At 44.0% G+C, this 23,638-nt stretch overlaps 2 protein-coding genes across 2 annotated transcripts; one reads left to right on the top strand and one right to left on the bottom strand.

The window, feature by feature from the left end:
- The first annotated feature begins 35 nt into the window (after positions 1-35).
- On the top strand, positions 36-20,709 carry HTRA4 (HtrA serine peptidase 4). The gene is given in 13 exon segments (XM_067721438.1): positions 36-361; positions 364-480; positions 483-625; positions 1,003-1,115; positions 1,846-2,050; positions 2,878-2,932; positions 2,935-3,071; positions 3,485-3,517; positions 11,738-11,822; positions 12,335-12,392; positions 12,800-12,895; positions 16,404-16,453; positions 16,456-20,709. Coding segments are annotated over 13 exon segments (1,326 nt in total). The 5' UTR covers positions 36-240; the 3' UTR covers positions 16,569-20,709.
- TM2D2 (TM2 domain containing 2) lies at positions 18,627-23,435 on the bottom strand. The gene is made up of 4 exons (XM_067721437.1): positions 23,088-23,435; positions 22,165-22,252; positions 20,373-20,488; positions 18,627-19,359 (listed from the first exon to the last, which is right to left on the bottom strand). The coding sequence occupies exons 1-4, from the start codon at positions 23,312-23,314 to the stop codon at positions 19,146-19,148; spliced, it is 645 nt and encodes a 214-aa protein (XP_067577538.1). The 5' UTR covers positions 23,315-23,435; the 3' UTR covers positions 18,627-19,145.
- Positions 23,436-23,638: the final 203 nt, after the last annotated feature.

The raw sequence follows: 23,638 nt of genomic DNA, 5'->3' as shown, positions 1-23,638 counted from the left end.
GAGTTGTCAGTCTGCCCCCGTTCTTGGTGTTCTGAATTCCACGAGGTGGGGGAAGGGCCGGGACGCGGGGCGGGGTGGGGAACCGGTGTGTGTGGAGAGGGCTGCCAGGTTCTGCCCCTTAAAGTCGGGGGCTGAAGGAGGCGGCATCCCAGTCCGGAGAAAGCGTTGCTCGTCTGAGAGCAGCTGCGGGTCCAGAGGAGAGTCCGCGGGAAAGTGGGAAGGAAGGAGGAAGGGAGCGGGATGACGAGACCCCTGCTGCGGCCCGCCGGGCTCGGACCGTTCGTCCTGACGTGGCTGCCGCTGCCCGCGTCTCCGGGGAAAGAAGTCCAGGCCAGGAGGGCCAGGCCCGCGCCGCCGTGCCCGCCACTGCGCCCCCTGCTCGGCGGGGGACGGCCCCGGGGCTCGACCGCTGCGGGGGCTGCCGCGTCTGCGCCGCGGCCAAGGGCGAGGCCTGCGGCGGGGCGCTCGGCCGGCCGTGCGCCGCCCGCGCCCCGGCTCCTCGGCGGCGGGGGACGGCCGCACCTACCCCAGCCTGTGCGCGCTCCGCGCCGAGAACAGCGCCGCGCGCCTCCGAGGCGCGCTCCCGGCAGTGGCGGTGCGGAAGCGGGGGACTGTGGAGCCCCAGGTGAGCGGAGGGCCGTGCGCTCTCCGCGCCCTCTTCAGGAGCGAGTTCCGTTCGCGCGGTTCTCCCTGCTGCATCGCCAGAGCGATTCAACGCCTCCTAGGTACCGATTTTCTTCCCTCCTTAGGTGTCCGGTTACCGGTTCCCATGTGGTTGCTCCCCAATTTCCTCCCTATAGCTGGTGGCCGCCGTCTTCCCTTTTATTTTCAAATCGGGGTGACAGGTCTGGTCTCATGCGACTGCAGTGAATACACAGTGGGAGACCGAAGAGAGGAAGGGGAGGGAAAGCGGAGAGAGAGGGAGGGAGGAGAGAGGTGATGCCTGATGCGGTCAGGCAGCGAGGGTCGTCCCCCACCCCCACCCCCGCCCAAAGAATGGAGCATCTCTTTGCGGGGACCAGAAGCGCAGGCTGGCTCAGGAGCAAGTACAACTTCATCGCCGCCGTGGTGGAGACGGTGGCCCCGTCCGTGGTCCACTTACAGCTGTTCCGCGGGTAAAGGAGGTCGGAGGAGGACGTAAGCTCCCCGGGCTGACTGTTCCCGAGCGCCTCCCTGCTCCTGGCCCCGCGCAACCACGCTCCCAGCACAATTTAGTTGTAAAAACCACGGTGAGGAAATCAAACGGCTCAAAGAGGTTGCATAGCCTGTTGGTCGTTTAGCCAAAGAGCAGAGACACAAGGATTCTGACTTCCAAATCTGGGCTACTCCTCTCTCTCAGACAAGTTCAAGGTCAGAGATAAGAGCCAGAAGGCACCTTGATGGTGATCTTTGCCCGGCCCCTTCTTTTGCATGTAAGGAATCCCAAACCCAGAGAGCAAGAGAAACTTGTCCTATGTCACAAGGCCAGTTAGTAGTGGAACCTAAGCCGGGACCAGACTTCTCTGACTCCCTTCCTGCCTGGGTGCTGAATAATGTAGCACTAGGTCCACTTTTGCCCCCAGTATTACGATTAGGTTAGTCGTCTTTGAAGCAGAGGGGTGCTGCTTTTCCTGGAAAAGCAGAGTTGGAATCAGCTCTCAGTCCTGTTTCCAAGATACGGCCAGGACATTGAACACAGAGTCTAATTACATGTGGAGAGAATGAAAACAGGCAGGGAAAAGTAAAACGTCTGAGGAAACTGTGGTGGAAGAATGTTTCATAAATGCCAGGTTCCCATGCTTCCGGACTATGGCGGATGCCCTGATTTGCCCACCTTCTGCTTATGCTGTTGTCTTGCTGAGACAGGTCGCCTCTCAGCAGTGAGGATATTCTTGCATCCAGTGGCTCTGGGTTCATAGTATCTGAGGATGGGCTTATTGTTACCAATGCCCACGTCCTCACGAACCAGCAGCGGATCCAGGTGGAGCTCCAGAGCGGGGTCCAGTATGAAGCCACTGTCAAGGACATTGACCATAAATTGGATCTTGCCCTGATTAAAACTGAGCCAAATGTGAGTCTGCGATCCGAGGATTTTCATCAACTTGCGATATTTTCTTCCCCACCCCATCACATGTCTTTTCTCCCTGGCATATACTTTTTTTTTTTTTTCTAGTTTGCTTTTTTTCTATTCTTCACTCCTTCTTTTGTTTATTTTCTTCCATGCCTGTCTGTATGTCTGTAACAATTTTTATTAACTACCCAGCTGTCTTTTTTTCTCCTTCAGTTCCTTCTTCAACAGATGCTGCTTCTGGGAAACTTATTTCTCTGCTTGTCTCAGAACACCGGAAATGATTGTAACGGATTCAAAGCTGCTAAGGAGTGCTTTGAGTTCCTTGCTATACGAAGTGTGGTCTGCACCCCAGCAGCATTGACATCATCTGAGAATTTTTTAGAAATACAGAAACTCAGACCCTACCCAGGTCTACTGATCACTGGGAGATTCATATGCACATTAAGGAGAAGCACTGCTTTGGGTGACCTCCTTTCTGTTCGTGGCTTATTAACTTTGTAAACTTCTGAGCTGGAATGGTGCTAAGTAAATTGCTAATGTCAGTTTATGTTCATCAGTTACTTCACTGGCGGTTTACTTATTGTAATTTCTATAAGCAATAATTTTAGATTTTTAGAGATGATCCCTAGCATCTTAACAAGTGAGAGTTTAGTGGTAGTTGGAGTGTAAGGAGGAAGACTCAGGCAGTTGTAGAAACTAGGTGGGTGGGTGATTCTTGCATTATAAATGCCGAAATGGTGGAGACCATGTCATATATGGATTGTATACAGATGCTGATTGATTCCAGTTTTAATTTGTCCATCTTGTCCCTCCTCACCCATGTGCAGACTGAACTTCCTGTATTGCTGCTGGGAAAGTCATCTGACCTGTGAGCTGGCGAGTTCTGGTGGCCTTGGGTAGCCTGTTTTCACTGCAGAACACAGGGACGGCAGGCATTGTCAGCGCCACACGGCGAGAGGGCAAAGAGCTGGGGCTGAAGGATTCAGGCATGGACTATATCCAGACGGATGCCATAATTAATGTAAGTCACAGGGGTAGGCTGTACTCAGCCCATAAGATACTGGCAATGCGGTGAGAAGAACACTTCAGGGGGCCTTCTTTTCCCTTTGGCCTTTCGGGGATGTCCAGAGATCAGGTCTATCCTCATGAGAGGTACGGAATGCCACGCTGTTAGAGGTGAGCCTGTTTGATGTGATAACTGGATGGTCTCTTAGGGTCTGTCGCAGAGATCACTGCTTCCGTAGGAGGTGGCGGTCCTCTTGCTGTTGTTCTTTACCTGTACCGACTTCGGAGATGATCATGATGGGGCCCAATTTTGCCTGCCCTGGGGAAACAGGGGCTCACTAGGGCAGGCTGTTTTTGGGAAACCTCTTTGGGAACTATATATAGATGACTGGGAGAAAAGTACTGATGGCTTTTTCAAATTGTCTTCAGCATGGGAATTCTGGGGGGCCTCTGGTGAATTTGGTAAGTGACCACTTTCCTCGCTGCTTCACGCTTCTTCTGAACTTTCAAAAACTTGACAAATTTCATGATGCAGACTGGGATGTCGCTCTTGTGTGGAGATGTGTGGTACGATGCTTTTCTATTATTGCATCTTAAGTAAAGGGCTAGGAAAAATGTAAGATCTGTGATGGATTTGTCATCTTGGCATGTGAGCTCCTCCAGCCGAGGGGGTCAGGGTTTCCTTAACACCTACTTACATCTCTTCAGTGTGCTTTCTGCTTTCATTGGGTACTTAAAAAAGTCCTGGGTACTAAACCCAAATTGTGTCAAATGACAACTGTACTATGTAATGTATATCCTTGAAGACCCCCTGCTTCTGCATGTGAAGAACTAAGTCTCATTCCAAAATGCTAATTTAGTATTGACCTGCTTAGAGACGACAAAAAAGCCACAACAACAATCCGTTGCTCTGTCATGTATTTAATTCTTAAATTTTATTTAACGTCCCTAATGGAAATGCCAGGGTTTCTAGTTGCTCAGATACAACAAGAGAGCAGTGCTGTTTGACACACGGCCTGTGATCATGCTCTCTGAGTCCCTTGAGCTGATTGTTTCTGGTTTCTCTTCACATATTACATTTGCTTGTCGGAGGAGGAATTGTGTGTGAGATCACTGAGCGCTTTTTATTCCTAACTTTTTTTTTTTCACATCTTCATTGGAGTTTCAATGCTTTACAATGATGTGTTAGTTTCTGCTGTATAACAAAGTGAATCAGCTGTATGTATACATATATCCCCAAATCCCCTCCCTCTTGCGTCTCCCTCCCACCCTCCCTATCCCACCCCTCTAGGTGGTCCCAGAGCACCGAGCTGATCTCCCTGTGCTCTGCAGCAGTTTCCCACTAGCCATCCATTTTACATTTGGTAGTGTATATATGTCCATGCCACTCTCTCACTTAATTCCAGCTTCCCCTTCCCCCCTGTGCCCTCAAGTCTGTTCTCTACATCTGCGTCTGTATTCCTGCCCTGCCACTAGGTTCATTAGTACTGCTTTTTTAAATTCCATATTTTTTGGATTCCATATATACATGTTAGCATATGATATTTGTTTTCCTTCTTTCTGACTTACTTCACTCTGTATGACAGATTCTTGGTCAATCCACCTCACTACAAATAACTCAGTTTTGTATCTTCTTATGGATGAGTAATATTCCATTGTATATATGTGCCACATCTTCTTTATCCAGTCATCTGTTGATGGACATTTAGGTTGCTTCCATGTCCTGGCTATTGTAAATAGAGCTACAGTGAACATTGTGGAACATGTCTCTTTTTGAATTATGGTTTTCTCAGGGTATATGCCCAGTAGTGGGATTGCTGGGTCATATGGTAGTTCTATTTTTAGTTTTTAAAGGAATCTCCATACTGTTCTCTATAGTGGCTGTATCAATTTACATGCCCACCAAAAGTGCAGAAGGGTTCCCTTTTCTCCACACCCTCTCCAGCATTTATTGTTTCTAGATTTTTTGATGATGGCCATTCTGACCGGTGTGAAGTGATACCTCATTGTAGTTTTGATTTGCATTTCTCTAATGATTAGTGATGTTGAGCCTCTTTTCATGCATTTGTTGGCCATCTGTATGTCTCCTTTGGAGAAATGTCTATTTAGGTCTTCTGCTCATTTTTGGATTGGGTTGTTTGTTTTTGTGATATTGAGCTGCATGAGCTGCTTGTATATTTTGGAGATTAATGCTCTGTCAGTTGCTTCATTTGCAAATATTGTCTCCCATTCTGAGGGTTGTCTTTTCGTCTTGTTTATGGTTTCCTTTGCTGTGCAAATTTCATTAGGTCCCATTTGTTTTATTTTTGTTTTTATTTCCCTTATTCTAGGAGGTGGGTCAGAAAGGATCTTGCTGTGATTTATGTCATAGAGTGTTCTGCCTGTGTTTTCCTCTAACAGTTTTATAGTGTCTGGCCTTACATTTAGGTGTTTAATCCATTTTGAGTTTATTTTTGTGTATGGTGTTTGGGTGTGTTCTAATTTCATTCTTTTACATGTAGCTGTCCAGTTTTCCCAGCACCACTTATTGAAGAGGCTGTCTTTTCTTCATTGTATATTCTTGCCTCCTTTATCAAAAATAAGGTGACCATATGTGCGTGGGTTTATCTCTGGGCTTTCTATCTTGTTCCATTGATCTATATTTCTGTTTTTGTGCCAGTACCATACTGTCTTGATTACTGTAGCTTTGTAGTATAGTCTGAAGTCAGGGAGCCTGATTCCTCCAGCTCTGTTTATCTTTCTCAAGATTGCTTTGGCTATTCGGGGTCTTTTGTGTTTCCATACAAATTGTAAAATTTCTTGTTCTAGTTCTGTGAAAAATGCCATTGGTAATTTGATAGGGATTTCATTGAACCTGTAGATTGCTTTGGGTAGTGTAGGCATTTTCACAATATTGATTCTTCCAATCCAGGAGGATGGTATCTCTCTATCTGTTTATGTTATCTTTGATTTCTTTCATCAGTGTTTTATAGTTTTCTGAGTACTGACTGGTCTTTTGCCTCCTTAGGTAGGTTTATTCCTAGGTATTTTGTTTTGTTTTGTTTTGTTTTGTTTTGTTTGCGGTACGTGGGCCTCTCACTGTTGTGGCCTCTCCCTTTGCGGAGCACAGGCTCCGGACGCGCAGGCTCAGCGGCCATGGCCCACAGGCCCAGCCGCTCCGCAGCATGTGGGATCCTCCCAGACCGGGGCACGAACCCGTGTCCCCTGCATCGGCAGGCGGACTCTCAACCACTGCGCCACCAGGGAAGCCCCTATTCCTAGGTATTTTATTCTTTTTGTTGCAGTGGTAAATAGGATTGTTTCCTTAATTTCTCTTTCTGATCTTTCGTTGTTAGTGCATAGGAATGCAAGAGATTTCTGTGCATTAATTTTGTATCCTGCAACCTTACCAAATTCATTGATTAGTTCTAGTAGTTTTTTGGTGGCATCTTTAGGATTTCCTATGTTTAGTATCATATCATCAGCAGACAGTGACAGTTTTACTTCTTCTTTCCCAATTTGTATTCCTTTTATTTCTTTTTCTTCTCTGATTGCTGTGGCTAGGACTTCCAACACTATGCTGAATAACAGTGGTGAGAGTGGGCAGCCTTGTCTTGTTCCTGATCTTAAAGGAAATGCTTTCAGTTTTTTACCATTGAGAATGATGTTGGCTGTGGGTTTGTCATATATGGCTTTTATTATGTTGAGGTAGGTTCCTTCTATGCCCACTTTCTGGAGAGTTTTTTTTTTTTTTTAAATAAATTTATTTACTTATTTATGTTTTGGCTACAATGGGTCTTCCTTGCTGTGCATGGGCTTTCTCTAGTTGTGGCGAGCGGGGGCTACTCTTTGTTGCAGTGCATGGGCTTCTCATTGCGGTGGCTTCTCTTGTTGCAGAGCATGGGCTCTAGGTGCGCAGGCTTCAGTAGTTGTGGCATGCAGTCTCAGTAGTTGTGGCTCGCTGGCTGTAGAGCGCAGGCTCAGTAGCTGTGGTGCACGGACTTAGTTGCTCTGCGGCATGTGGGATCTTCCCAGACCAGGGCTCGAACCCGTGTCCCCTGCATTGGCAGGCGGATTCTTAACCACTGCACCACCAGGGAAGCCCTGGAGAGTTTTCATCATAAATGGGTGTTGAATTTTGTCAAAAGCTTTTTCTGCATCTATTGAGGTGATCATATGGTTTTTATTCTTTAATTTGTTATATGGTGTATCACATTGATTGTTTTGCGTATATTGGAGAATCCTTGCATTCTGGGATAAATCCCACTTGATCATGGTGTATGATCCTTTTAATATGCTGTTGGATTCTGTTTGCAATATTTTGTTGAGGATTTTTGCATCTATGTTCATCAGTGATATTGGCCTGTAGTTTCCTTTTTTGTGACATCTTTGTCTGGTTTTGGTATCAGGGTGATGGTGGCCTCGTAGAATGAGTTGGGGAGTGATCCTCCCTCTGTTATATTTTGGAAGAGTTTGAGAAGGATAGGTGTTAGCTCTTCTCTAAATGTTTGATAGAATTTGCCTGTGAAGCCATCTGGTCCTGGGCTTTTGTTTGTTGGAAGATTTTTAATCACAGTCTCATTTTCAGTGCTTGTGATTGGTCTGTTTATATTTTCTATTTCTTCCTGGTTCAGTCTCAGAAGGTTGTGCTTTTCTAAGAATTTGTCCATTTCTTCCAGGTTGTCCATTTTATTGGCATATAGTTGTTTGTAGTAATCTCTCATGAACCTTTGTATTTCTGCAGTGTCTGTTGTTACTTCTCCTTTTTCATTTCTAATTCTGTTGATTTGAGTCTTCTCCCTTTTTTCTTGATGAGTCTGGCTAATGGTTTATCAATTTTGCTTATCTTCTCAAAGAATTAGTTATTGATCTTTGCTATTGTTTCCTTCACTTCTTTTTTATTTATTTCTGATCTTATCTTTATGATTTCTTTCCTTTTGCTGACTTTGGCTTTTTTTTGTTCTTCTTTCTCTCATTGCTTTAGGTGTAAGGTTAGGTTGTTTATTTGAGATGTTTCTTGTTTCCTCAGGTAGGATTGTATTGCTATAAACTTCCCTCTTAGAACTGCTTTTGCTGCATCCCATGGATTTTGGGTCATCGTGTTTTCATTGTCATTTGTTTCTAGGTATTTTTTGATTTCCTCTTTGATTTCTTCAGTAATCTCTTGGTTATTTAGCAGCACACTGTTTAGCCCTCATGTATTTGTGTATTTTACTGTTTTTTTTCCTGTAATTGATTTCTAATTTCATAGCATTGTGTTCAGAAGAGATGCTCTATATGATTTACATTTTCTTAAATTTTCCAAGGTTTGACTTGTGACCCAAAATGTGACGGGAGAAGGTTCCATGTGCACTTGAGAAGAAACTGTATTCTTCCTCTTTTGGGTGGAATGTCCTAAAAATATCAATTAAGTCTTTCTGTTCTGTTGTGTCATTTAAAGCTTGTGTTTCCTTATTTATTTTCTGTTTGGATGATCTGTCTATTGGTGTAAGTGGGGTGTTAAAGTCCCCCACTATTATTGTGTTACTGTCGATTTCTCCTTTTATGGCTGTTAGCATTTGCCTTACGTATTGAGATGCTCCTATGTTGGGTGCATAAATATTTATAATTGTTACGTTTTCTTCTTGGATTGATCTCTTGATCATTATATAGTGTCCTTCCTTATCTCTTGTAACAGTCTTTATTTTAAAGCCTATTTACTCTAATATGAGTATTGCTGCTCCAGCTTTCTTGTGATTTCCATTTGCATGGAATATCTTTTTCCATCCCCTCATTTTCAGTCTGTATGTGTCCCTAGGTCTGAAGTGGGTCTCTTGTAGACAGCATTTATAAGGGTTTTGTTTTTGTATCCATTCAGCCAGTCTATGTTTTTTGGTTGGAGCATTTAATCCATTTACATTCAAAGTGATTATCGATATGTATGTTCCCGTGACCATTTTCTTAATTGATTTGTGTTTGTTTTTGTAAAGCTTTTGATTTCTCCATCAAATCTGAATGAGATCCTTGCTGGGTAGAGTAATCTTGGTTGTAGATTTTCCCTTTCATCACTTTAAATATGTCCTGCCACTACCTTCTGGCTTGCAGAGTTTTTGCTGAAAGATCAGTTGTTAACCTTATGGGGATTCCCTTGTATGTTATTTGTTGCTTTTCCCTTGCTGCTCTTAATAGTTTTTCTTTGTATTTAATTTTTGATAGTTTGATTAATATGTGTATCGGTGTGTTTCTCTTTGGGTTTATCCTGTATGGGACTCTCTGTGCTTCCTGGACTTGACTGACTATTTCCTTTCGCATGTTGACTATAATCTCTTCAAATATTTTCTCAGACCCCTTCTTTTTCTCTTCTTCTGCTGGGACCCCCTATAATTCAAATGTTGGTGCGTTTAATGTCTCACAGGCCTCTGAGACTCTCCTCAATTCTTTTCATTCCTTTTTCTTTATTCTGTTCCCTGGCAGTTATTTCCAACATTTTATCTTCCAGCTCAGTTATGTGTTCTTCTGCCCCAGTTATTCTGCTATTGATTCCTTCTAGAGTGTTTTTAATTTCATTTATTGTGTGGTTCTCACTGTTCGTTTGCCCTTTAGTCCTTCTAGATCCTTGTGAGATGTTTCTTGTATTTTCTCCATTCTGTTTCTGAGATTTTGGATCATTTTTCCTATCATTACTCTGAATTCTTTTTCAGGTAGGTTACCTATTTTGTCTTCATTTATTTGGTCTTATAGGTTTTTACCTTGCTCCTTCGTCTGTAATATATTTTTCTGTCGTTTCATTTTTTTTTTTTTTTTTTGATGGGTGGAGCTGTATTCCTGTTTTACTGGTTGTTTGGCCTGAGGTGTCCAGCACTGGGGTTTGCAGGCAGTTGGATAGAGCCGGGTCTCAGAGCTGAGATGAGGACCTCCAGGAGGACTCACTCCGATTAATATTCCCTGGGGTCTGAAGTTCTCTGTTAGTCCAGCGGTTTGGACTCAGAGCGACCCCCAGCCTGGGAACCAAGATCCCACAAGACGTGTGGCATGGGAGAAAAAAAAAAAGAAAAAAGGAGCAATACAATAACAAAGAATAAAAAAGAAATAAAATTAGAAAGACAAAAAATATATTAGGAAAAATAAAACTGTAATTGAAACAGCTGCAACAAGGTAAAATAAAACCACAACAGAAAAAAGGAAAGAAAAAAAAGGGAACAAGCAAAAAGGAGAACCATAACAAAGTATAAAGAATAAAATTAGAAAACTAAAAGATTTATTAGAAAAAAAAAATATAAATGAATCAAGGTAAAACAGAACCCCAATCTAAAAGAGGAAAAAAGAAAGAAAGAAAAACAAAAGCCTTGGCTATGGGGGGGTGGAGTTTAGGCGGGGGTGGAACTTCAGCAGGGGCAGGGTTTAGGGTGGGGTGGGAGCTAGGCGGGTGGGAGGTGATGTTTGAGCATGGGGCTGGGCCTAGGCGGTCGACGTTCAAGCGTGGAGCGGGGCTTCTGCTTAGGGCCTGCAGGGAAGGGGAGCACATGGAAAGGAGGGCCTCTGGAGTGTGGGGTTCGGGAGTTTGGAGGTAGGGCCCTGGGTGAGGGTGTGTGGGTTGGGTTTAGGCCCAGCACGTTGGAGGGGGTCTCCGAGTGTAGACGTGGGGCCCCGGGTGGGTGTGCAGGGGCGGGCCTTGGGCTCTGCCCGGCAGGAGGGAGGCTCCGAGGGCTGAGGATTAGGCCCGGGAGCCCAACAGGTTCCCCGCTGCCTAAGAGGACAGGGAAAGCGCTGGCTGCGTTCCCTTCCGTTCCTCCGCGCCCCTCCCCCACCATCTCCACCAGCTGGACCCCTAACCGTGGGTGGGTCCCGCTGGGTGTAGGAACTCCTTCCTTCCCCCAGTCGCCCCTCAGGGGCGCCAGTCCTGTCCCGCCTCCACTTCTCCTCCCCCTTCACTCCCCGCGAGCCCCACATCTTACCTGGTCACTGGGGGTTCCTCCCGTCCCCTTAGGTATCCATGGTCCCCCTCCAGTGCCTGGTAGGTACCCTAGTTGTGAGGAGACGCGAATTCTGCATCCTCCTAGTCTGCCATCTTGACTCCGCCCCCTTTACTCCTAACATTGCATGTGATTTTTTTTTTTTTTTTTTTTTGCATGTGATTTTTGTGCCTGCTTTTTCTCCAGTAAACAATGAGTTTACTAGAGCAGGGATGAAATGCAGAATTTCAAGCCACACTCCAGACCTATTGAATTATAATCTGTATTTTAATGTGATCGGAAGTCTCTTTTCTATCCTTCTCGTTACCTAACAAAGGCTAAGGGAAGATGAAATGCACAAAAAGGCAAGTATTTCCCACTTCATAAATTTAGTTTCGTAGAGCTTTGTTCCTAAGGTCAATTTACTGAATCTTCTGAATAGTTTCATTGAAGTGTGGCTGGAAGTCAACAGATTTTTGCCTTTTCCGTGTTTATTTTTAGTCTCATTTAAGGAATGGAAAGGCATATACTCCTTACTCTCATATCTGTGTCAAAATACAAACTGTGGTTCACTTTGAAAAGCAATGTAATTTGGCCAAGAAAAAAAAGAGCTCAAGATTAAAAGCCAGAATTCCTCAGCAGGATTTTGCACGCCTTGGTCCGCTAAGATGCTACCTGTTGCTCGACCGTAAGTGACCCTAAGCTTCTCTCCTTCCTTTGCTTGTCAGTCTGCAGAACTGGGCTGCTGAATTGATGTCTCCTCCCTTGTCAGGATGGTGATGTGATTGGCATAAACACACTGAAGGTGACCACAGGAATCTCCTTTGCAATTCCCTTGGATTGCATTCGACAGAAAGGTAAGGGGAATTAGGAATTTTTCTTCCCCTCCCACGCTTTTCAGGAGCCCTCAAAGGGCTCCACTGTGGTGGAGACAATCCCTTTTTCTGGTCACGCTGCGTGGCTTGTGGGATCCTAGTTCTGCAACCAGGGATTGAATCCGTGCCCCCTGCAGTGGAAGTGTGGAGCCCTAACCACTGGGAAGTCCCTGAGACAATCCTTTGAGTTCTGTAGAAAACAGTCACTGGTACTGAGCTCTGATCACAGTGATCCAGGCAGCAGTACCAGCGGACTAGGTGCAAAGCCCAGCCTGAGCTGTACCCAGAGATAGTTGGATGGACTATTGTGGAAAGGAAAGCCCTGGGCTGGATGTGGGGAGGTGGGCCTGTGCGAGCGACAAAGGTTCTCTGAGGCATGTTTGTCTTGGCTGGCAGCCTGAAAGGGCAGCTAACATTGGAAGGATATTCTGTGACTCGGTCTGCCAAAAGGAAAGAAGGCTTTGTTAGTAACGCGTTATAATTCTCCTTTCCAGGAAAGGCTGTTTCACAGAAGAAATAGTTGGTTCTGCGCATGCTGCCCCTCACTATGAAGCAAGCATGGGTGTGACCATGCCTGGGTTGTTTTTCAGAAGCACAAGCTATGGGTAGAGAGCCTGAACGGGGAAGGTAAAGCATTTGGACAGCGGCTGGCTCCTCTCGTGACTGCAGGCCCTACTTGTCACAGGGTAGGTGACTGCATCTGCTGGCACCAGCACACACTGTACTTTTCAGTGGTTTCTTTCACTGTGTCCAATGGTTCTAGGCTTCGGCACAGGGAATCAGACCACCCCTGGGGAAGAATGATGGTGACCAGCTAGAGGGCATCCTTGTCCCATGTGTGTGAGCCCTGAGCAGAGCAGATAGAGTCCCCACTGACAGTTGGAGGGTTGTCCAGGGCTCAGGAGACTAATTCATTGTGCTTCCTAACCTCATGGGAAAACTCTTCTGTCTCTTCTTAGCCTGCTTCAGGAAATGAAAAGGCCAGATCCACATTTCCATGATGTGACCTCTGGAGTTTTTGTATATGAGGTGATTCGAGGAACAGCTGCTGAAAGGTAAGAGCAGCTCGGGCCTCTGACCATCCTTCTCTGTTCTCACTAGATGTGCCCCGTGGTAAATGTGTGTAGGATCTAGACTTGCCCTATCTGATAACGGTGGGCCCTGCCTGCTGTGAGGCTACTGAACACCTACCTGAGGGGTGGCTGGTGTGACTGAGGAACTGCATTTTTAATTTTATTTAACTTTAATTGATTTAAATACAAAAACCCAGAAGCAATGTAAAATATTCTCCCCTGAAACACACTTTTTTTGTTTTGGGGAGACTGCGTTTCACTTTAATAACTGCATTGTGTAAGAGATTATCATCGTATAGCAGCATATTGGGTGTGTGCTGTTTCTAGAGGATTTCAAAGACTTAGAACAGAGCGTAAAATATGTATTAATAATTATTAAACTATGATATGTTAAATGATATTTTAGATATAGAGTTAAGATATTAAAATATATTTTTATATTATATATTAGTTTCATCTGTTTAAAAATTTTTTGAATGTGGCTACCAGAAAATTTTAAATTATATATGTGGCTTGCCTTACATTTCTGTTGGACAGTGCTGAGTGTACTAGTAAGGGCCCCCCTACCCCCGGCTTTTCTTTGTTTGGAAGGGATGGTTCTCTGCAGCCCAAGAATTCATGATATGAGTTCATGACCTAAGTTTAATTTGGAATTCCCAAATCTACTCTTTTGCTACCTTACTTATTAAGAATCAGAAGAATCCAGGGAGATAGGAGTTTAAGAACCTATTTTAGGTACTTTAAAACACTTTTTCTCTTTGAATTTCGGATGACAGTATCAGAGGCCAGCACTAAGGGCTTCCCTGGTGGCGCAGTGGTTGAGAGTCCGCCTGCCGACGCAGGGGACACGGGTTCGTTCCCCGGTCTGGGAAGATCCCACATGCCGCGGGGCGGCTGGGCCCCTGAGCCATGGCCGCTGAGCCTGTGAGCCATGGCCGCTGAGCCTGCGCGTCCCGAGCCTGTGCTCTGCAGCGGGAGAGGCCACAACAGTGAGAGGCCCGCGTACCGCAAAAAAAAAAACCAAAACCAAAACAAACAACAAACAAACAAACAAGTACATACAGTAAATAAAGCAAAGGCAAGAGACGTTTTGAGACATTTACAGTAACTACTTCGAGACAGGGTGACTTGGCCTACAAATATTCTCCTGGTCTCTCTCTTATACTTCTTCCATATCCCTCCCTCACTGTTTTTGTTTTTTAAGAGCTCAACAATCTGCTTAGATTATGGCAACTCTTTTCATGGGGAAGAATCTATAGGGTACTAACTGTTCAGAAGAGTTAAGTGTTAGGCCTCCTGTTACTAAATTTGACTCGTCACAGGCTTTTCTAGATGTTCTTGGTCCCTGCCCACCCCCTCCCCCCCACTTATTTTTAACTTCTGGCTCAAGGCCAAAGCTATCTCTTTCAGCTCTTCAAGTCCTTGCTCCTCAAAATGTGGTCTGTAGACCAGCAGCAATAGCATCAGCTGGAGCTTTTTAGAAATTCAGTGACAGGAGCACCACTGAAAAAGGACTTGAAAAAGAACTGGTATATGTATAGGTATAACTGAATCACTTTGCCGTATACCTGAAACTAACACAACCTACTCCAATATAAAATAAAAAGTTAAAAAAACATCAGAATCTGCTTTTTAAACAAGATCTTCAGGGGATTCAGATGCACATTAAAATGTGGGTATTACTGCTTGCTTGAAGTCCCTGATAAACTGCAAATCATTCTGCCGTCACCCACTTATATCTAAGAATAATGACAATAATTCCAGTAGTAACAGCTGGCATTTATCAACCACTTATTATGTCAGGCATCATTTAAAGTGTCTTACGTACTTGTTCGAGCCCCCAGTAATTGTGGGATACAGGTGTTACTTTACGGAAGCAGCAGCTGTGGTGCAGAGAGGTGAATGACCTTGAGAGTTACACTGCAAGTCAGAGGGCAGGGATGTGCAACCTAGCTTAGCCCCCGTATTATCCTGCTCTTGCGTCTACTTTTGTTTCTGAAAGGGAGAGTGATTGGCAAGAAAATGGGTTTTCAAGTCTGAGAGATCCAGGATGAAACCCTACTTTAGCCTCTTACAAGCTGTGGGACACGGAAAAGGTCTGTCATCCTGCCTGAGCCCCACTTCCTCATACTTGGTGCACAGTTTGCATTCAGTAATACTTTGCAGGTTTCTTTCTCACAGAACTATCATGAATTCAGTTCTTTCTTTATGCACTGTCCCAGGCATTCCCCTGAGCTGTCCTGCTTCTCAGGCTTTCCCTGCTTTTAGTTCTATGCTCAAACTTCACATCCTCTTCCTTTAAATTTTTTTAAAAAACAAACTCTACATACCTTGGTAATCCTCCCACATTATCAATCTTCCCTGGGCTTCCCAGCTTCCAGTTTCTCTCTCTCTCTCTCTTTTTTTCTTTGGCTGCACCTCACGGCTTGTGAGATCTTAGTTCCCTGACCAGGGATCGAACTCGGGACCCTGGTAGTGGGAGCACTGAGTCCTAACCACTGGACCACCAGGGAATTCCCCCCATTTCTCATAAATGGTGTCGCCTGCAGTCATTTAATTTGATTTCCAGGCTATTTTTGACTTTAAGACAGATGATCAGCATGGCTATATATTTATTCTAGTGTTTTGTATTTGGAGCTGGTTTTTGTTTCTAAAATATATATTCTACGTGAAGCAAATATGTTGGAGGCTGAGTATAATCACAACTTTGAGGAAAAGGAGCCTAGAACCAGAGTCTTAAATATTTAGACCTTGGTGACTGGTTTTTGACTTACTGGAAGCTGCTTCTGTAGTGCAGCTCAGCATACCCTCCAGGTCCATAAACTATGGGTAAAGATGGGGCAAGTAAGTGGGCTGTCAACATCAAACTGATTAGAGTGTAACTGTCTGGAAAAATATATATTGCTTGGGCTTTTCACGTTTGTTGGTAAGGCCGAGTGTATGCTTCAGGTTAAGTGAGGTCAGGGATTAATAGAAATGAAAAGCTGAACCCCCTATTGCAAACCAAATCTCATATATGGGAGGAGCAAACTTCTTATACATTATTCTGGTAGAATATTGATTTTGGAAAGGCAAATAGGGTTGTTGTCCTCCAGTGATTTTGCAGAATACATTAGAGCAGGCCTCACATTCGGAAGGATGGAGGCTACTTCTGGTTTCCTGGTCTGTATGTTTTTTTTTTTTGCTGTATGCGGGCCTCTCACTGTTGTGGCCTCTCCCGTTGTAGCACAGGCTCCGGACGCACAGGCTCAGCAGCCATGGCTCAGGGGCCCAGCTGCCCCGCGGCATGTGGGATCTTCCCGGACCGGGGCAAGAACCCGTGTCCCCTGCAGCGGCAGGCGGACTCTCAACCACTGCGCCACCAGGGAAGCCCATGGTCTGTATGTTTAATGCCAGCAAAATGGTAGTGTCTTAAGAGACAGACATTAAATTCTAGATGGGGATAAGTAAAACTCTTACAGTTTCATGGTCCTTTCTTCTCCCCTCCCAGCTCTGGGTTGAGAGACCATGATGTAATAGTCAGCATAAACGGACATCCTGTCACACGACAACCGACGTGATTGAAGCTGTTAAGGCCAATGATTCCCTTTCTATCCTGGTTCGTTGGAGAAGTCAATCGTTGATCCTGACAGACACACGTGAAATAATCAATTAAGCGTCTTGCTTTAAAAAGAAACGATCTAACAAAACCAAAGCTTTATTACCTGGTTTCTATTGAAGATGTGCCAAAGATGGCAAGGGGTTTTAGGATCTGTTTCTTAATAAAGGAAAATGAATGCTTTAAAACACAAATACACACACTCTGGAACCATTAGGTTGGGGGTGTTATAACTGCTGCTAAGAAGCATTCCTAAGGCAAGTGGAAGAAGGACATGGTGCCAGGAAGTCTGGGGAGCTGATAAAATTTTATTTAAAGACAGAAAACAACTGAAAACAGGCAGAGTTTCTAGTTTAACCTTGACAAAAAGGACGCTTCAGTATTTAAAAACTTCTCTATAGCCACAAACTGGATATAACACAAATATACACAAACAAATAGATCTATCTACCAAATATTAAGAAAAAAACTGAATCCAGAGTATAAAGGAAATCACATTTTTCAAAATATTCCTTTATTCAAATAGTTTTTCAGGTTGTGTCACATTTGGCCAGGGTTTGTGAATACAGAGGATGGGCATCACCTAGAAGCCACACTGAAACTGACAAATGTGGATCGTCACAGAGGAAGGTAAAGATTCTCAGGCTGTCACCTAGCAGTAGAAACAACTTTGATCCCCATCACCTTTTCTGTGAGAAGGGCTTCTTCTTTAAAATACAAAATTTAGTAACTTACAGACTTTTACCTCTTTACCCAAGCTCTTCCTCCTGGAAACATTAATGATTAATGATTTTGAGTCTGAAAGCTGCCACAGTTTATTTTTTATTTTTAAAGGAAAATAGCTTTGGATGGGGTTTGTGAATATCCTTAAGTTTTTTTTTTTTTTTTTTTTTGTGAGATGAAGCAGGATTTGTGGTTTTAAAGTAGTATCTTATTTGGGGTAAGATTTCAATTTTAGTTTTTTTTCCAGATTTTTCTTAGAAGTTTTTTTTTCTTTTTAAAAGGGGGCATCCTTGAACCCTCTTAAGTTCTATGCAAAATTTTATGTTTCTATGCATTTTTCTGGGGAGAAGGTCCAGTTTCTTCATGACCCACAACAATTTAAAATGTACTGCCTTAGAGTGTAGAGATTATAAATAAGAATCTATCAATTATTACTGTTATAAAGAAGGTTAAGGTCAACGTGGTACAGAACTTTCAGGACAAAATAGAATAATCTGTTTTAACTTTTACATAATTGCCACCATTTAATACCGTAAGAACAGTGGTCATATTAATCAGAGATAATAAAGCTGAAGCTCTTAGGAAAACTTCATAATGATAGAGCATATTCAGAGTTATTTTAACTGGGATTCTTGGTCTTTATGTCAATTATTATGAGACTAAACTTTGAGCAGTTCTACCTTGATTGTTTCTAGAATTTATAAGTTGCCCAAATACCAGGCTCTTACTTTGATTTACCTTACAAACCCCATTTTTACCTTATATTCTTTTCAACTCAGATTGCAAGGGCTGGGAACTAAGTTTTAAAAACCACTTATAATTCAGAACATTTTCTTTTATTCCCAGTGATTTGGGAACTCGAAACCTTGGCTGTCTCTTTCCCTATGACTGATTGCTATAGCCCACACTGAGAGATTTTGGTACCATGCTTATTTTGACAGAATGTGTTCAGTTTCTTTGCCCCCCAGATCACATCCTAACTCTACCCTGCACTCAGTAGTAATATCCTTTAAGGAAGAGTCTGCTTTTCTTTCCAGGGGCCTGAGGCCCCTCATTATTATCTTACCTAATCATGAAGAACAGATTTACAGTTACTTGTATGAAATCTTTTTTTTTTTTTTTTACTAGTCTACAACATGGGCTCTCTAAACTGGTAAATACTACTTTTTTGATAGGAAAAGTCTGCCAAGAGGATGGCTGAACTCAGCCATGTTCAGCTATCCAAAACATAACTGGAATGAGGAAATTACTGTACTGGATATCTTCCCTCTCAGGCATAATAATGATGAAACAATAGGGTTTATTATCAGGCTCAGTTCAAATGCTTAGCTTTAAGCACAACAAATATAATTTTGAGTTTCATTCTACCTACTGAAAACACCCAAACGAGCATTCCAGGTTGGCAACATTTATTCTGCAATTTAAACTCAGAAAGTCAGAATTTCAGTGTAATTAAAATCCATCGTCATTTCTACTTCTGAAGATTTTCATTGGTTCAGCTTCCGATCTCCACCGCATGAGGACTCAGGGTCACAAAAGGCACAAGGCTAAAAATATTCACTTTGCTTATCCTGTTGGGTCCACTTGCTCCAAAGGATTGATTATACAGCAACGCACAGAAATAAAGTGTATGGAAACCCTCCTGCAGCTTATAAGTTAATCACTATCCTTTATATTTTTTGTATATGAGGAAAGGTGCAAACTTGATACCCATAATACTGTTTGCTTGTCATTTCTAGTCTGCAAGGTGAAGTTTGGGTTGAAAATCCACAGTCCAAAGAAACCTTCCTAACCAAAGCCATTCCCTCCAAAGAGGAAGGCAATGGTCAGGTCTGATAATAAGGAAGAGTTCTGAGCCTGTAGAGATGAATTCAGGAGACTTACCTCTCTGGGCCACGGTAGCCGCTCTTTTTAGTAAACAGTGCACCAATTGCTGCCGTCACTTGGCATCAGCCCTCCAGTAATAAGCAAAATAAGGTCAACAAACCACCAAATCCCAAGTCCTCCAAGTGTCAAGAGCTTCCCTACTGCTGTGCCAGTATGTCCCAGACAGAAACGATCTACTCCAAAACATCCCAGGAAGAAGGAGTAGAGCAAAGTGGTTATGAAGTAGTGTCCGGTATACCTACACAAAGGGAATTAAGAGGAAGATGATTACCACGTGAAAATGAAAACACTCAACGATTAGTGAATTTCACGTAAGTGAAAAGATGGTGAGGCAGTTCCTCTGTGACCTCTTAACTGCCCCCCATCCCGCCCCCAAAAAGGAAAATCTCTAGTTTGTCTAGACCCTCAAAAGAGTACTTGCTAAGGTACGGAGGACCTTTAGGAATCAATACAGAGCTGGACTGAACAAGAAACTATCAAGCACATTTGCAAGACAGGTATGCTGGTAGGTGTGGAGTCTGGGCCCCCATCCCTCCTACACAGGCTCCTTTCCGGAGGGAGGCTGCAGTTCTGAAAGTAGTTCTCTAATGAGGTGTTACCTTCCCTTAAATGAACACTGATCTCCATATTCCTTTTCTGCTGTTTTGTGGCACCTAACAACAGGACTTCTTTGTAAGGTCTTATGTACTGTACATAAGACTGTACACAGTCTTATGTGCTGTGATAACAATCAATTGCGGATGCTCTAACAGCATCACTTAACACAGTCACAGACTCTCCATTAGCAAATGGTACATGTAAATTCTGTGCCTTCAAGCGGAGTTTACAGAAATAACCCTAATTCTTTAAGGTAATACCTGATTTTCAGGGAGAAGCGTCCATACTTTTCATAATAAAATCTTTATTCCTGAAAATCTAAGGCTGTCTGCAAAGGATTTATGCCTATCCTAGGACTTTGGGAGCTACATCATCTGGTCCAACTCCTTCATTTTTCAGATGAGAGGACAGAGACCGGGTGGCCAAAGGTCCTTAGCTGGTTGGTGAAAGAGACATTTAGAATTCACAGCCTCTGGTCTCCTGTCCAGTGTCCCCTCTGTTATAACTACATTGTTGGTGTCCATGGAGGATGCACAGTAGTAATCATGCTGCCCCTTTAACACTTAACGGTAAAAGAAAAAGTCACATCAAGAAATGACAAAACAGCTCTACCACCATCCAAGTAACAACTGCTCCATTCAGAGTAACACTTACTTTATACAAGGTTTATTCTCTCGTAAGAAGGTCCTAGGACTGGCACATTCGATTCCGTCCAGGGCGCGGCACTGTACGGAGGTGTGTTCCACATCACTGTAGGCCTGACCACCGAACTGGGGAAGAACGACCAAAACAAAACAACCAACCAAACTCACCAGAGCAAGTAACACAAAATATATCTTTATATTAGTAAAAGCTGACTCAGGACAATAATTATTCTAACAAAGGTGAGGTAAAGCTCTGCTAAAGAGCAAGGAATGCGGTGACGTGCTTCAAGTGATTTTACATTAGTCCATCCTAAATGTACACTGTTTTAAACTCTTTTTTTTCTTTCCTTATGACTGCCTTCTTTAATAATATAATAGAAAAGTTTATAATCAGTTTCATTAAATGCCATTTAGAGTAGACACAACACTTTATCCTGTATTTACAGGAAAAAAGAGCACATTACTGAACATTTGGGAATGGGTATTTAAAAAGTCAATGTGTAGTTGAGGTCTGTTTTATACATATTATAAACGAACATCATTAGGAAAGAACTCAGAATATCAGCTGACTCAGGACTTTACTTCGGTCACGAAACTGTGATTTTCAGATGCCTGTAATACATCTATAGTATAAGTTTAGATTCCAGAAAAACATTTCAGAACAGGACCTCTGACCCTTTGTGTAACTGAATGCTTGCAGAGAAAGCACAGCTGTACATTCTCCACTGGCACCTTACTAAGTGCTTCACTACTGTTTTTGCTGAAACATTCCTCAAAGGGAAGGGGTGGGTCCTGCCCCAGGACACGGGTGCCTGAATGTTGACAGTCCTCCAGGACTTCTGGGGGAAGTGACAGTCCGAGAACCTTGACAGGATCAACCCAGTGTTTAATGAAAATGGGTAAACGTAAGTGATCTCTATACAATACTCACTCAAACTTTTATCAGTAATTACCCATAGAACAAAATCTCATTGTATTGAAAATACTTCTTTACACATGACTGCAGTAAGTGTGGCCTTTTTGGCCTTATTACTTTCAGGTTTATTCCTCTGTGTCTGGTTTAGCACAAAGAATATTTTCCATAATTCTCTTATAGCTGACTCTGTCTTGACTTGCATCATGTAGCATAATATAACATAATGGTGAGTCCACAGTGGGGAGGAAGTATGTGAACTTCACTGGTTTTGGGGAGACTGACTAGGAAGCATGCATCCAGCTTTAGGGATACTATTAATGGAACTGAATGGCTTCTTTCCATTCCAAGAGGCCACTGTTATCAAAGGCTTCTCCTGAATGCTGTAACCTCCTACAAAGACATACACTGATAGACCCTACCTATTTCCTAAGGACACAGTGGAAACTGCTTGTGTGGTGAAAAGAAAGGTCACTGGCAAGAGGATCTTTGCTCCAAATGCATGTGTAACAAAGATACTGCTCAATCCATCATCAGTTTTAGAAACTGCCTAAACCTTTCTTTTGCTCTTTCGGGAAAGTACATAGCTTGAAGGACTGTCAGAGTGATATTTGAGTTCCAAATCTGTCAATCTCAATGGCCAAAGGAACCAAAGACAGGTTGGTCTTTGCACCTGGGTAGTTTTGGCACAGAGACTGCTTCTTCCTGAGGAAACTAAATGTCTTGTTCAGCCACTGACCCTAGCCATGCTGAAAATTTCCAGTAATAGTCATTCCAATGAATTTTACAAAAAGGTAACTTAATGCCCCTTATACTTTTCTGTAACAGCATTTAGCCAGTACTATTTCTCTATGGAAGAGTTTGCTCATAAAACAAAACAAAAACCCACCTTGAGACAACCATAACCAAGTTCCTGGGATGCCGTTGCATTTCCAACATGATCCACTGGGTCTTCACATTCTATAAATTCATCGGGTCTGTAAATCACCAGTAAGAGCATCACTGTCATCACCATTAAGGTTTTGCAAATGGCTGTTTACATGTATATAATCAAAACAGGCAAGAGAAATTTCTTTAAGTTTTCTGGGGGTTAATTTCATTCTGACTCTTCCCCAAGACAAGAAATGCTGTCAGTTAGGCTGAAGCACAGCCGGTCAAACAGCCATCCAAATGACCCTTTGGTTGTGCCAGGGGCGTGTTTCTGGTCCTATTTCTACACGGATTCTACCTCTGCCATGGCTTCATCTCTTCCCTAGGCAAACAGCCACAAGGTATGAGGGCAAAATTGAAGCCAAAGGATTCCCAGCCCTCTTTGCATTTCCCAAACGCCTTTTCTTATTTGACTTAAAAGAGAGGTTAAAAATTTTGACTTGGCTCTGCAACAGTAAGGATATTCTTTTTTTTTTTTTTTGTAAGGAAGTGCCTTGTAGGTACAAATAACACTCCAATTGTGCCCCACTCAGTAGCAGCACCTACGATGGTTTCTCCTTAGGTTAAAGGGAGCAGGACAGAGAAGGCACAACACGTATACTTCTTCCGGAGGCTATATGATGTCACTCCTCCCTAGTTCTCCTCTTTGGGGATCCCAAAGGATCTGCCATCGACACACAGGGTTTTCCCCTGCATGAGTGAGACGAGTGAGAAACCTGTCACGATATTTACTTCCCGCGTTTTGACTTATTAGGTCCTCAGGTGGAGAGCGGCTGGGGGAAAAAAGCAGCCTGCCTCCCTCCCTTCCTCTCCCCTGCATAACACCCATATGTCCCAGGCCCCATCTCCATCTACACCCGCCTCGACGACTGCGTAGCTTACAGGTAAGAGCAAAGGATGACTGGAGAGTGGGGGTCGCCATATTCCCAGCTCGCGGAGCCGGTGGAGCTCTCCGGATGGGCGGCGCCAGCGGATGTGGGCTCGGGCTCGGCGGTAGTGTTGTGCGAGTGGCTCCGAGAGACACAGTGCAGCAGCAGGAGATTCCCCATCAGCAAAGCCGCCTGGCCGCAGAGGAGTAAGTAACTCACCGGGCAACCACCCAGCACCATCTTCCCGGGCCCAGTGGCGGAGACCCGGACTCAACCTCAAACCCCGGCCGGCACCGCCGACCCAAGCCCTGCCTAGTCAGGCCTCTCCGCGTAGCCCCGCTCCTCGCCGCCAAACAGCCAATGGGAGAGCAGCTCGACGCTCCGCCCGACCCCGACAGCTAATAAGAAGAGGCTGCGCAGGAGGCGGGGCTGCGCGTCACTTGTGCCTGTCAATTCCGCTTCTGGGTCTCACGCTCCGCCTTCTTTTGCCTCGATTGCTTCCTCCAATGGGCTCCCTCGACCCCCGAAGTAGGCGGGCCTTGGAGGGAGGAGGCGGGACGGATA

The sequence above is a fragment of the Pseudorca crassidens genome, chromosome 21, assembly GCF_039906515.1.
Source record: "Pseudorca crassidens isolate mPseCra1 chromosome 21, mPseCra1.hap1, whole genome shotgun sequence".
Taxonomy (NCBI): Eukaryota; Metazoa; Chordata; class Mammalia; order Artiodactyla; family Delphinidae; genus Pseudorca; species Pseudorca crassidens.
Note: the sequence above shows the minus strand (reverse complement) of the source record. Positions and strands in the feature narration are given on the sequence as shown.